Genomic DNA, 14,399 nt, shown 5'->3' on the forward strand with positions numbered 1-14,399 from the left:
GGGAGAAAACACCAGATAAAGAAAGCACCTTTCTGTCTTTAAAACATTTCCCATCTATGTTAAAAACCAAAGCAAACCAAACTTGGGCTCTGCAGCATAAGACATTTACATCTATTGAGGTCATCAGAAACCAACGACAGAGCAGTCTGGAGACGGCACTGTTCAGTTTCTAGAATGGTCTACGAGATCCACTGGGGGCTGCTCCACAATGTAGCCACTTAGGGGTAGAGCTGAGACGATTAACCAGGTCTCCTGAGCCTCAGACAGGGCTCTTGCACTCTACTGTGACACCTGTCTTTCCAAGTCTGGTGATACTGATGCGATTTTTTTTCTTTAATCTGTACATAGCTAGGAAGGGTTTTTCTAAGAGTTAACAGCTCTTAGAATGATTTATTTAGTTCTTTAAAAAAATTATGAAATCTTAATATTATATGTATAATATATAATTCTGAAATCTTATTATATATATATATATATATATAAATAAAATTCTGAAACTATGGAAAAAATATATATATATGCAGTTTTTTTGCTTCCATTCCATTGTGGTCCAACAACTGGAAAGCACTGGCTTAAGGTCTGCCTTGAAAGAGAGGGTTTCTGGTCTTAAGAAGTTTGCCACTTGGCGGGGGTCACCTGAGACTTGTGAACAGAACCATGACCCAACAAAGAACACGGAAAATTCTGTGGAGGGGGTGTCAAAGAGTTACGGGGAAATCAAAAGGAAGAGGACACGACATCCAGGTTGGAAAGGTTTCCTTTGGAGATGGCATTTGAGAAGGACCTTGAGGAACGGGTGGCAGGTTGACAGCCAAAGGTCACGCGGAAGGCACTGGAGGTGGAAGCAGCCGCTCAACGGAAAGCACAGCACATGTTTGGGGACCAGAGAGAGGCCAGTTCGGTTGGAGCGCAGGTTGTGCTACCGAGGGAAATCGTGGAAGACAAGGCTAGAAAAGCAGGAAGACATTCAGGCTGCAGAGGCCCTGAATGTCATGATGATGAGGGTGCTGCAGAGCCACCAAGGGGCACCGGGGGAGAGCCGAGGATGACAGGAGTTGGGCAATGAGGGGACCACACCTGAGCAGAGAGCCTCAGGTGAGAAGTGAGCAAAGAATCAGCAATCCAGAAACAGGGGAATTCTTGCTCTACAGAGCATGGATGGGCCGCAGAGATTTAATAGCACTCTATGGGAGGGCCCATACCTGGTCAAGAAAGCCAAGTAATTCAGAGTCAAATGACTCATGCCCTGCCCTGGGGCTGTCTTACCTGCTCTGTGTCATATTCATGACCATCCAGTCTTTGGCGTAGACATTCTTTCCAATCAGATCCTTGAACATGATAAAAGTTTCCATGAGGAAATCCTGCAGAGAACAAAGGAGCAGTTGTGGAAAAAGTGACTGGAGGGAGCTCCCCATCAGAACACAATGGCCCTAGCCCGAAATTACAGCCTACCTTTTTCATAAGGTTTTTAAGGATCTGACAAGGACAAAACAGTTGTCCACATTTTATAACTGATAAAACTGAGGCCTGTGAAAAAAGTGAAAGACTTAAGGCCGTAGAAACTAGGAAGTGGGAGAGCGGGGAAGACAGCCTGGGGTTTTGGGCCCCAACTTTAGATCCATAATGCCTTAGTCCTCTCCTGCCAAGCGTCGATGGAACAGACTACCGCACTTAGAATGAATTTACCAACAAGGGTGAGACTGCTGATAACTCTTGAGTCCAATCCTCCTTCATTATTATTAGAACAGAACAAAACCGCTATAAATAAAAAGCAAAGTCAGGATTCTTCCTATTCCAGGAATGTTCCCATGGGTAGCTTGGGGGGAAGGGTCCTAAGGGCCCTTAAAAAGAGATGGCAGCCGCGTCCTGCAATGATGGTAATAACTAATAGCGAAAGAACACAGAGCACGATGTCTGAAAAAGAGCTCTTCTACTCAAAGGGCAGGGGGGTGGGGCTGGGAGCAAAACTCAGCTTAGGAATAGAACGACTTGAGCTAAAATTCAAAGCTAAAAAGTTTTGCAAGCTTTGTATTTATTAGTTGGTTAAATTTAGATATTTTCCACTCGGATTCCTGAGATGAGAATCCGGGCCAATTCCTCCGGCACCAACCGCACAGTTGTATCTTTTGAGTTAACATCACGCAGCAGGAGGCTCGCAGTGGTGGGGAAGCAGGCGGCCTGGGCTCCATTTGTAAGGATGTTCCTCCGGGATGGGGGGGGGGGGGGCAGGGTGGCTAACTTCCGGCCACACAGCACAGGAGGGGGGAACGGTTCTGGCTCTGAGGTCTGGGCTACCCTTGAACCTTCCTTTGGCTCAACGGAGAGTCAAACTTTTCTATCCTCGGTTCTCAAATCATAGACATATTTCCTGAGTTTTAAAATTCATCATACATTAAAAAAAATTTTTTTTTAATGTTTATTTATTTTGAGAGAGAGAGAGAGAGAGAGACAGAGTGTGAGTGGGCGAGGTGTGGAGAGAGACAGAGAGGGAGACACAGAATCTGAAGCAGGCTCCAGGCTCTGAGCGGTCAGCACAGAGCCTGACGCGGGGCTCGAACTCACGAACCGTGAGATCATGACCTGAGCCGAAGTCGGATGCTCAACCGACTGAGCCACCCAGGTGCCCCTCTTCATCATACATTTTAAGCGTGCCCACAACGCATTAACTAGTCTATTAACTCTTTCTCTCAAATCAGTATGAATTCATGGTGTGTGAAGAAAGGATTAAGTTTAAATGCCAGTCATCCACTTATAAATCAAAAAAATTTTTAGGGGTACTTGGGTGGCTCAGTCGGTTGAGTATTCAACTTCGGCTCAGGGCACGATCTCATAGTTTGTGAGTTTGAGCCCCACACTGGGCTTGCCGCTGTCAGCGTAGCTTTGGATCGTCTCTCCCCCACCCCGCCCCCTGCCCCTGCCCACCTCTCTGTGCCTCTTCCCCACTTGTGCTCTTTCAAAAATAAATAAATCTTAAAAATTTTTTTTTTCATTTTCATTTTTCATTTCAGAGAGAGAGAGAGAGAGAGAGAGAGCACACAGGGGAGGTGGGGCAGAGGGAAGGAGGGCGAGAAGGAGGGGGAGGAATGGAGGGAGAAGGAGAGAGAGAGAAAGAGAGACAGAGAGAATTTTAAGGAGGCTCCACACTCAGCGTGGAGCTGGATGTGGGGCTCGATCTTGTGACTGAAAGATCATTGGATGCTCAACCAATTGAGCCACCCAAGATGTCCCCAAGTTATCCACTTCCGATGCTGATTCCACATTCAACTCTTGGTAATCTAAATTAATTGTAAACAGTGACAGTATAATATAATAAAGACAACTCATAGATTATTCCAGATCTCACTTTATCTCCCATTTCCCAAAGTCTTCCAAGTGATTTCCTCAGAAGGTAGCAGGAGGAAGGGAAAGGAGAGTCCCTTGGACATCAAAAGGCCTGGCTGTCCCTTGCAGGCTTACCCCTGATGACTATAGTTCTCTCATGGGGATAAGAATCCTCCTTTAGTTAAACAACACAGAAGGAAGAGCTTACCATTGTTCTAGAAAACACAAGTCAAACCTGTTCTTTCGCCTACTTAATAGAACCAAATTGTCAAGAGCCTGAATTTACTAGAACTTCCCTTGTTCTACCTGCTTTCTGAGGGAAATTTTTAGCGTCACTAAACTATTTTTATGTCAACTTTATCTTACATGACAATAATAATAACAAAGTCACTATTATAGCGAGTCCTCATAGTCATTAACTACATGCCAAGCACAAAGCTAGGTAATTCCCAGGTGTGGACTCAATCAGTGCTCCTTTACATTAACCCTCGACATAGGTACTAGCTTTACAGATGAAGAAACCGAGCTTTAGTGACATTTAATAGCTGGCCCAAAATTTCATAGAAGGAAGTAAAATAGCCAGAATTCAAACCCAGATTTGGATGCTCTAAAGCCTGTGTTGTTTTTCGTTGTTTTTTTTCATGTTTGTTTATTTTTGAGAGATGGAGAGACGGAGCGTGAGCGGGAGAGGGGCAGAGAGAGAGAGAGAGGGAGACACAGAATCCGGGGCAGGCTCCGGGCTCCGAGCTGTCGGCACAGAGCCCGACGCGGGGCTCGAACTCACGAACCGTGGGATCATGACCTGAGCCGAAGTTGGACGTTTGACCGACTGAGCCACCCAGGCGCCCCTAAAGCCTGTGTTCTTAAACCCACTACACCATCTGCCTCCATCGTTCCCCTGCCTTCCTCTTGTCCTAACTCCCTCGCACTTGGTCTCTGCAGCCACACCTGCCTAATGCTATGGGCCCCTGTACGCTATGGGCCGCCTGGCAGGGTACGGCCTAAGAGGAGGCTTATGGCAGCCTCCAGATGAAGTGACATAGTTTATCCCTGAATCTACTACTCCTGCCACTGCACCGCACTTTCTGTGCAGTTCCTTGTGTGGTTTTCCATCGTGCGGGCCTCACAGAAAGGAAGTCGATTGGCCGAGAAAGAGCTAGATATCGTTGGGTGCACGGACCACATACTACGAGTATAACAGAGACAGAGAGTAGACAATGTAGAGCCTAGACTACAGCACTGATCGTGAGAGACTGTCCGCCGCAAGGACGTGGGCAACGGGACACTGGGTTACTGACCCCGCCGTGTCCAGCCCACCGCTTTACAAGATTAAGGCGACACGTTCAGGGATGTTTGAACGGCCACTGACTATTGCCTCCAGGGAAGGATCCTGGGGAAGCAGCAACCTTCGGTGGCCTGCTAAACAGTAATCGCGAGAACGGTTTTCTCTCTCGCTGAAAACAAAAGAGAATGGAATGTTTTCAGCTTAGGATACCTTGTCGACATTCTTTTTTTTTTTTTTTTTTTTATTTATTTTTGGGACAGAGAGAGACAGAGCATGAACGGGGGAGGGGCAGAGAGAGAGGGAGACGCAGAATCGGAAACAGGCTCCAGGCTCCGAGCCGTCAGCCCAGAGCCTGACGCGGGGCTCGAACTCACGGACCGCGAGATCGTGACCTGGCTGAAGTCGGACGCTTAACCGACTGCGCCACCCAGGCGCCCCAGCCTTGTCGACATTCTAAGGGGCAAGTATTCCCCTTCTTGTCTCCCTTTCCAGCAAGTACTGGAAATGATGGCAGCAGGCACATCACAGACACAGTGCTGTGCACGTCTTTGCCTCCTAGAATCCTTCCCAGGGCGTGACCGCTGTCCCTGAAGATGAGGTACTCCTCTCTTCTGAGAGCAAAAAGGATCTTTCACATGTTTCTAGATAAGGGTTCTCTCCAAATCCAAGAGACTTGGGAGGCTGAGTGAGGGCTTCCTGGGACATGTTTTGTAGTCCCCAGAACCTATCACAGACAGAAAGTGAGAATCCACCCTTTCCTTTCTGTCATCGCCGTGGACAGACATGTAGCACTGGAGGTAGGTGGGAAGGGAATCACACGCTCAGTGTGGGTTATCGTCTGGGTGTGCGTGCGCCGAATATACGAAGTCTTAAAGTTACCAGGCCCCGATGAAGACAACTTACAATGATGTCTTGTCTGGTTTTGAAAGTGCTGATATAGTGGCTGTAGTGGCTGTCGTCCATTTGCTGCAGAATCGCAATCATACAGGCCACAAAACCCCCCTGGAAGGAGAGAAGAAACACAAATCCAGAAGCCTTAGGCCACCGAGTTACCAAAACTTTGGTTTTCGCCACCCAGTTCCCGGAAAACAGGGACCCTACCAAACTGGCAACATTCTGCGCCCTGACGGTCTACAAGGCACACGCTTTGCTGTTGCTGCTGAAAATGATCTCCTTCCAGGTTTCAGTTAAGGAATGTGGAGGGCTTTACTCATCCCTTTACTGGTATGGCTTGTAGAGAGACCTGTAGGTCGATGGACACTGACTCTAAGATCTCAGCTAGATGACTAGTTACAATACAAACAACCTGGGGACCCTGGGTTGCTTTTTGAGACAGAGAGAGTTGTAGTCCATTCAGAAATGTGTGAAATGGCACAAATCTGACTGTGGAGGGATGCAAGGAGGAAAAAGAGATCGTAAAACTGAGAGTGGATGAGCAGAGAGGGAAATGAATGCTCCCGGTCTTTCCAGCTCCAGAATCTTTCAGTTACTGCTGGCATGTTATGCACGTGTGATTATGGATGTGCTAGGGAGAAAGGGACTGAATAGCTTAATATTTTTGTCAATTTATATGTATATTTAATTTTTTTTTTTTAACATTTGTTTATTTTTGAAGGACAGAGAGAGACAGAGCATTAGTGGGGGAGGGGCAGAGAGAGAGAGGGAGACACAGACTCTGAAGCAGACTCCAGGCTTGAGCTGTCAGCACAGAGCCCGACGTGGGGCTCGAACTCACCAGCCGTGAGATCATGACTTGAGCCGAAGTCGGAGACTCAACCGACTGAGCCATCCAGGTGCCCCATACTATAATTTTTTAAAGTATACACTAATTTATGTTTTCTTCTAGCTGCTTTAGTGTTTACTTTTTTTTCCACTGACCTTTCATTCCATCTGATGTTGATTTTGGTTATAGCATGAAATAAAGTCAAATTTTTTTCCACGTTGTTCATAGATTTTCCAAGTAACATTTATTAAAAATCTCCACTTTCCTAGAAACGGGAACCCTCTTGCACTGTTGGTGGGAATGCAAATTGGTGCAGCCGCTCTGGAAAACAGTGTGGAGGTTCCTCAAAAAAATTAAAAATAGATCTACCCTATGACCCAGCAATAGCACTGCTAGGCATTTACCCAAGGGATACAGGAGTGCTGATGCATAGGGGCACTTGTACCCCAATGTTTATAGCAGCACTCTCAACGATAGCCAAATTATGGAAAGAGCCTAAATGTCCATCAACCGATAAATGGATAAAGAAATTGTGGTTTATATACACAATGGAGTACTACGTGGCAATGAGAAAGAACGAAATATGGCCCTTTGCAGCAACGTGGATGGAACAGGAGAGTGTGATGCTAAGTGAAATAAGCCATACAGAGAAAGACAGATACCATATGGTTTCACTCTTATGTGGATCCTGAGAAACGTAACAGAAACCCATGGGGGAGGGGAAGGAAAAAAAAAAAAAAGAGGTTAGAGTGGGAGAGAGCCAAAGCATAAGAGACTCTTAAAAACGGAGAACAAACTGAGGGTTGATGGGGGGTGGGAGGGAGGGGAGGGTGGGTGATGGGTATTGAGGAGGGCACCTTTTGGGATGAGCACTGGGTGTTGTATGGAAACCGATTTGACAATAAATTTCATATATTGAGAAAAAATAAATAATTTAAAAAATTTAAAAAAATAAATAAAAAATAAAAAACTTTGAACTCATGGTCAAAAAAAAATCTCCACTTTCCTTATTTAACAGAATTGTCATATAATCTGAAGTCTCCTTTTAAATGCTCTCAGTTTTGTTCTGTTGATGTATGTACTCTATTCCATGAGTCCAACACTATTTTTATTGTAGCATTATGTTTTCAAATCTGACAGCACAGTCCCCTCCACTCTTACTTCTATGTGGCTCTTCATTTACGTGTGTCTTGTATTTATTTACTTTTTAAAAAGTTTTTACTTATTTATTCATATAACGTGGGGCTCAAACTCATGGCCCCGAGATGCAGAGTTGTATACTCTTCTGACTGAGCCAGCCAGGCGCCCCATCTGGTTTTATTTTCACTCTCATATTTTTGCGACTAAATTAAATGAGATTTTTTCCTTTATAATCCCTCAATAGGTACCGTTGTTATAAGAAAGGCCGCTGAATATTATCTGTTTATTCTGAAACCGGTTAGTTTAAGAAGTTGTTTGTGACTTCTGTTAAAACTTTGTGAAGGTGCCCGGGTTTCCTAGAAATAGCAAGAGCGGAAGAGAACTATCTCACTGCTAAAGAAGGCTGAAGAGCTACATTTAAATTACGACATCTTAAGTATTACCTGAAAACCAATATATCATTTCCTGAACAACTGCCTTTCTTTATATGTTCTTCACATATGTGGCAGCAATGGCGTGGCAAGAACAATTAATTACCAATTAATACCTTAGTGCAAGCCCTGGATCCTTAATTAATTACCGATTAATACCTTAGTGCAAGACCTTAGTGCAAGATGTGGATCCTGTTTCGGATCGCCTTGAGTCTTAATCTTAGCAGGCACGTCTCTGTATCCCTATTTGGACCAGCTCTGTCGCCAAAGCTGAAGCTTACAAGGGACATCTTAAGGTTTCTGCCTTGGCCACTGCTTCTGCCTGAAAGGCCCCTCCCCACACCTTCACACTCCCCCTCCCCCCCCCCCCACCTTCTCCAAGTCTTTGTTCAAATTTTCCCTTCTCAGGAAAATCTTATATGTTTTTTAAGTTTATTGATTTTGAAAGAGACAGAGACAGGGCAAGCAGGGGAGGGGCAGAGAGTGAGGAGGAGAGAGAGAAAATCCCAGCAGTGTCCACACTGCCAGTGAAGAACCCGGGGCAGGGCTCAAACTCATGAAACCGAGAGATCATGACCTGAGCCTATATCCAGGGCTGGACATTCAACCGACTGAGCCACCCAGGAGCTCCTCAGGCAGGTTTCTTAAGCTCTCTCTGCAATGCTTCCTGATTTGAAAAATGGAGCTAATGACAGAACCACCCTGTAGGAGGTGTGTGAGGTTTCAGTGACACGTAAAGTGCTTAAAATAACTTCTGGCAGGTAAAACAAAACAAAACAAAACAAAACAAAAAACTAGCTGAAGTGGCACCTGGGTGGCTCCGTCGGTGAAGCGTGTGACTTCAGCTCAGGTCGTGATCTCACTGGTCGTGGGTTCGAGCCCCATGTTCGGCTCTGTGCTAACAGCTCGGAGCCTGGAGCCTGCTTCGGATTCTGTGCCTCCCCCTCTCTCTCTGCCCCTCCCCCACTCACTCGGTCTCTCAAAAATAAATAAATGTTAAAAACTTGAAAAAAAAAACAGCTAATGACCACTTCTATTAATTATCACTACAGCAGGAAGTACTAAATAGTGTTACTATTATCACCCCAATAAGGGTCGATCCAGACGGCGCATGCATATCACATACTGAGACTTAGAACACAACTACTTGCGATAACAGAGGAAGCACTGAACGCAGCCACCAAAACCCTTCATCGTCTGCTCACCAAGGTTTAGGTTTTCCTTAAATGAAATATTAAACAAATATTCAAAGAGTATGAGCTCAAATGGGGGCTGAGTTTGCCTACCCAGGGTGCTCACTGATTCAGTATCTGCTGGAACGTATTGCAACAGGCTCTGTCTCATCACTGATATGAGCATCGTTCCTCTAGAACGGACCTGCACTGTCGGGTTTACAGGGTCGCCAACAATGCTCCCCCATTGCCCTCCCTCCTCCCCCACTCCTGCTGGATCATTTTCCCTCAAGAGAAAAATCAGTGTTGGAATCAAGATCCGCTGGCAGTTAGAACAAGGTCACCCTTGTGTGACCTTGTGAGGTTCTAGAGCCCCCCCAGTTTCCTCAGGGCACACGGCATGCAGGCACAGCCTGTGACCCGTGAGAGGGATCTGTGGGAACCCGGCCCCAAGACACTGGTCCGGAAGACCCCCAAAGGGCAGGTGAGACACTGAGAAGTGGCAGCGGTGGCGGGTCCCCTGTAGCGACACTCACGATCTGTGGAGACTGGCGGCTCATCCCGATCACGGTCCTGTTGATCCTTCTCAGCAGCCGTTCCATGATCAGCTGGACGTGCATCGCCGTGGGGCCCTGAGGGGGAAACACAGGAATCGACACCAACTTCTTCTGACTCAGCTTCACTTCTCCCGCAAAGAACCTTGGACAAGTGAGTTTTCTCTTTAAATCTCATTCCGGCTCTTCCCTGCAAAGTAATCTCTTGTTCGAAAAGGGAAAAAGAATCTCACAGAATGATAGACACTGCTACTCAGGAATCCGTTGAAAATGATCGGGTGTAACATTTCAAAGATGAGCCTCGGGAGGCAGGGGAAGGACGCCCCCCCTAGCAGCCCAGATCGTCCGCGCACTCTAAGATCAAGGGGGCCACCAACTCCACGTAGTTCTGGGAGGAGATCTCAGAACTCCCTGGCATGAGATCTCAGTCCTGACACTGAGCACATCGGGTAGCCCAGGACAACGAGGCACATGCATGGGAAGTAAAAGGCAAAAATTCGAATTTCTTGCTACCTTCTGTGTAGGAGGAAAAACACTAAGAAATTCAAGTCAAGGAGACTGCTATTGACTGAATGTTTGTGTTCAGAAGTCATACGCTAGGGTTGGGGCGCCTGGCTGGCTCAGTTGATGAAGTGTCTGACTCTCGATTTTGGCTCAGGTCGTGATCTACAGTTTGTGAGTTCAAGCCCTGCATCAGGCTCTGCGCTGACAGTGCGGAGGCTGCTTGGGATTCTCTCTCTTCCTCTCTCTGTCCTTTCTATCCCCCCCCAAATAAATAAATTCTTTATTAAAACGAAACAAAACAAAAAAGCCATATGCTGGGGGTGCCTGGCCAGCTCAGTCAATAGGACATGTGACTCTTGATCTCAGGGTCGTGAGTTCAAGCCTCATGTTGGGCACAGAGATTACTTAAAAAAAAATTTTTTTTGTTTGTTTTAATTAAAACAACCCACAAAAGTCATATGCTGGTGCTCTAAACCCTCATGTGATGGTACATAGACATGGGCTTTGGGGAGGCAAGTATGACCGGAAGGCATGGCCCTGATCTTATAAGGAGAGACACCAGACAGATTGTTTTTTCTCTCTCCACACACACACTGAGGAAAGGCCGTGTGAGGACAGAGAGCAAGGAGCTGTTTTCACGCCAGGAGTGGGGGGGTCCTCCCCAGGAATCCTACCGCACCGGCCCCCTGACTTTGGACTTGCCATCTCCAGAACCATGAGAAATAAATGTCTGTTGGTCGAGCCCCTGTCTGTGGTGTTTTGGCAGAAGGAGTAGACCCACCCAGGGACTCAATACTTTGATTCTGTCACATGTGACTCTGGGCAATCATCTACCTTTGCTGAACTTCCGTGTTCCCGCATGGAAGAAAAAAAAGAACAGATCCCTTACAGGCGTTAGGTGGGCTGGTGGGCACAGCAAACAGCACCTCACAGACACGTGTTCTTACTTTTCCTTTCTTCTTTTTTTGTGATTTGATGTTCTACTCATTCGGCTCTACCTTAGCAATATTCAGCTTGTCTTTACAGAGCCTTTATCCTCGTGATAGATATCCCGAAACCCCCGGCTATTGCTTCAAATAGCCAAATCACTGCGATAGATAGTTTTATTAAAATACCAAGTATTCCTAGCATCCCTTTCATACCTCCCTTCTCTCCTTCTTTGTTTGTATTATATATTCACTTGCTTCCCATTTCTTTGAATGAAAATGATCCGGAAAACCTCCCTCTCTCTTGAAACCGCTTTCTCCTCTATTAATGTAACGAGACCACACCGCAGACCCAGCTCGGTGTGTTGAATCCCGTGCCAGCCGTGGGTGGAGGTCGGAAAAGGAATCGGACGTTCTCTGATCAGGAGGGCTGGGGCTTAAAGATAAATGAGCAAAACGTACGGATCCTCGTAGAAGGTCCGCTCTGCTCAACTGCCGATCACATGGAAACCTTGTAAAATAACACAAATAAATAAACACGTAGAAGGTCAGCTCTGCGAGGGCCAGCTACTCGCTTCTCTTGTTCACTGCTACACGCTTACTTACATCCATCACAGTGCCTGGAGCACGGGAGCTGTTTAAGACGTGCCTGTGACCTGAATCACAACTGCAGGGCTTTACACAAGATGTAAGGAGGGCATGAAGGGATGTAGCGGAGTGGGGGACTCTGGGCAGGGCTGCCCTGGGAAAACCGCATGGGGTGTTACTACAGCTGGACTTTGAAGCATATGGACAGTTTGCAGATCTAGCTTCGGGACAAGAGGAATCCTAGATGACTAAAAAAAAAAAAGGCAGAGGAATACATGTCAGTAATTAGAGCCTGGAATTAACTGAGGAGACGAGAAGGTATGGGAAGACAGATACAGTTAGTTTGTACACGTTTGTACATTTACGTACAAAGGTGTATAAACGATGGTGGGCGATAAAACCATATCATCGTCACCAAAAAAAAAAAAAAGATTGAATTTACTACTTTAACAGAGCTCTAAGATCAATAATTGTGAACACTTTTCCTCATTACAGGGAACCTTATCAGGAAGACCAAAAAAAAAAAAAAAAAAAAATTTTTTTTCAAGTCAATTAAATCAGCACAAGATGTAAATATATTCAAGTCATTTCCAAAGAGTCCTTCTACATGATAAGAAGGTAGGTAAAGATACTGTATTAAAAAAACAAAACAAGGGGGACCTGGGTCGCTCACTTGGTTAAGCAACCGACTCTTGATTTCAGCTCAGTTCATGATCGGAAGGGGATTGAGCCCCGCACACAGAGTGTGGAGGCTACTTGAGATTCTCTCTCTCCCTCTCCTTCTGCCCCTCTGCCGCTTGCTCTCTCTCTCTCTCTCAAAGTAAATAAACTCTAAAAAACAAACAAACAAAAAACCCCCAAAAAACCCCAAAACAACAAAAACAAACAAACAAAAAAACTGGGTTAGAAGTGGAAGAGATCGAGAGGTCTAAGAGGTCATCTGGAACCATCCCGACATGTTATGGAACAGAAAACTGACGTGCCTGCAGATTTGCCTAAAGATAAAGAGCTACACGTGTGGGGCACCTGGGTGGTTCAGTTGGTTAAGTGTCAGCCAGACTTCAGCTCAGGTCATGACCTCACAGTTCATGAGTTCAAGCCCCGCATTGGGTTCTGTGCTGACAGCTCAGAACTTGGAGCCTGCTTCGGATTCTGTCTCCCCCTCTTTCTCTGCTCCTCCCCGGCTCATACTCTGTCTCTCTCTCTCTCTCACACACACAAATAAACATTAAAAAAAAAAAAAAGAAAGGGGCGCCTGGGTGGCTTGGTCGGTTAAGCATCCAACTTCGGCTCAGGTCATGATCTCACGGTCCGTGAGTACGAGCCCCGCGTTGGGCTCTGTGCTGACAGCTCAGAGCCTGGAGCCTGTTTCAGATTCTGTGTCTCCCTCTCTCTGACCCTCCCCCGTTCATGCTCTGTCTCTCTCTGTCTCAAAAATAAATAAAGGTTAAAAAAAAAAATTAAAAGAAAGAAAGAAAGAAAGAAAGAAAGAAAGAAAGAAAGAAAGAAAGAAAGAAAGAAAGAAAAGAACTACATGTGCTGATGCTGAAACCAGAAAAGAAGCCAGAAAAGCAGCAGCCTGATTCCCATGTTTCCAGTCAACTCTGGATCATATAGATACACTTCTAGAACACAGGAGCTCTGCTTAAACCAAAGCCCCCAGTACACTCACTGTTGCCAACTACAGCTTTGAGCTTCATTTTAGTATTTTGATGACTGAGTCATAAAAGTTACTTTTTGAACATATTATTATCACGATACGGTTGGTCACATTATTTATGTGTTGTAAAATACCTGGTTAGGAATCCAATCACAAAATTCCTTGGGGAAACCTATTGTGTTTTATGTGGTTTCTAGAAGCCCATTTAAGAACAAAGGAGCAGGGGCGTGACCTATAATTAGTATCAGATAAATAGTACAAACAGCGAGGTGGGTTGAGGGTGGGGTTAGGTAGAGAAGGCAAGGGCGTCGTCCGGGACCTCTGTGGCTGAGGCGTGAATTAGCAGAAATGCAGGTGTGCCCGTGGCCATCCTGGGGTTGACTTTGAAAGGCGAGCTAAGAATTCTGCTACGGGAAAAGGGACAGAGTGTTCTTCAATTCCTTTAGCAGAACCGAACCTAAAGATATTGGTAAGAGGACGGGCTTCGGCAAAGCCAAGAGCGTTTTCCCTGCTCTATAGGAACACTGGCGCCACGTAGCCATCGCGGGGGGTGGGGAGTAAGGTTTGTGCTCAACCGAACACACTCTGCTAACTTCTGCGGCCTCTTTAGAGGAGGCCATGGCTGGGCTAAGGGCTGTGCTATCTCTAGAACATGGTAAATCCAGTCAGATGCAGCCCCAGGGTTTCGGGGAGTAGGGATGCCTAGGTCACAGAGGAGATGCGAGAGAAGAAAGTGCACTGTGGCCACTAGGCCCCAAAAAGGAAGGATCAGTGTGAGGACATTAAACTGAGAATGGCTCAGAAGCTCAGGAATGTCTACAATACGCCTGGAGGGCCGAGGTTTCTGCTGAAAACATCTAAACAGGGCTCCGGTTCTTCGAAGTCCCCTCAGGGATCTCCACCGGTGACAAGCCCGGAGAGGCAATGGCAGCTGGCGCGAGCAGTAAGCGGACTCTCCTGGACCTCGATGTGCGGAGAAGGCTCTAGCGAGCAGCAGCCTCTCCAATCACCCCCAAACCAGCCGCAGCCTGCCCCAGTAGCCAGGCTTCTAAACCCCCTGGGTGGGGCCCTCAGATAGGGAAGGCCGTGAAGTCC

General features: G+C 46.4%; 1 protein-coding gene across 4 annotated transcripts in view; it reads right to left on the reverse strand.

Annotated features, from left to right (window-relative positions):
* The window catches only part of DOCK5 (dedicator of cytokinesis 5), a 221,546-nt gene that overhangs the window by 53,712 nt on the left and 153,435 nt on the right, over nt 1-14,399 (reverse strand). For all 4 annotated transcript variants that reach the window (XM_058720274.1, XM_058720273.1, XM_058720275.1 and 1 more), the window contains 3 exons: nt 9,609-9,704; nt 5,510-5,608; nt 1,267-1,361 (listed from right to left, as the gene is read on the reverse strand). In XM_058720274.1, the coding sequence (XP_058576257.1) occupies nt 1,267-1,361; nt 5,510-5,608; nt 9,609-9,704 (290 nt within the window). The remainder of the gene's footprint in view (nt 1-1,266; nt 1,362-5,509; nt 5,609-9,608; nt 9,705-14,399) is intronic.

Source organism: Neofelis nebulosa, chromosome 3, assembly GCF_028018385.1.
Source record: "Neofelis nebulosa isolate mNeoNeb1 chromosome 3, mNeoNeb1.pri, whole genome shotgun sequence".
Taxonomy (NCBI): domain Eukaryota; kingdom Metazoa; phylum Chordata; class Mammalia; order Carnivora; family Felidae; genus Neofelis; species Neofelis nebulosa.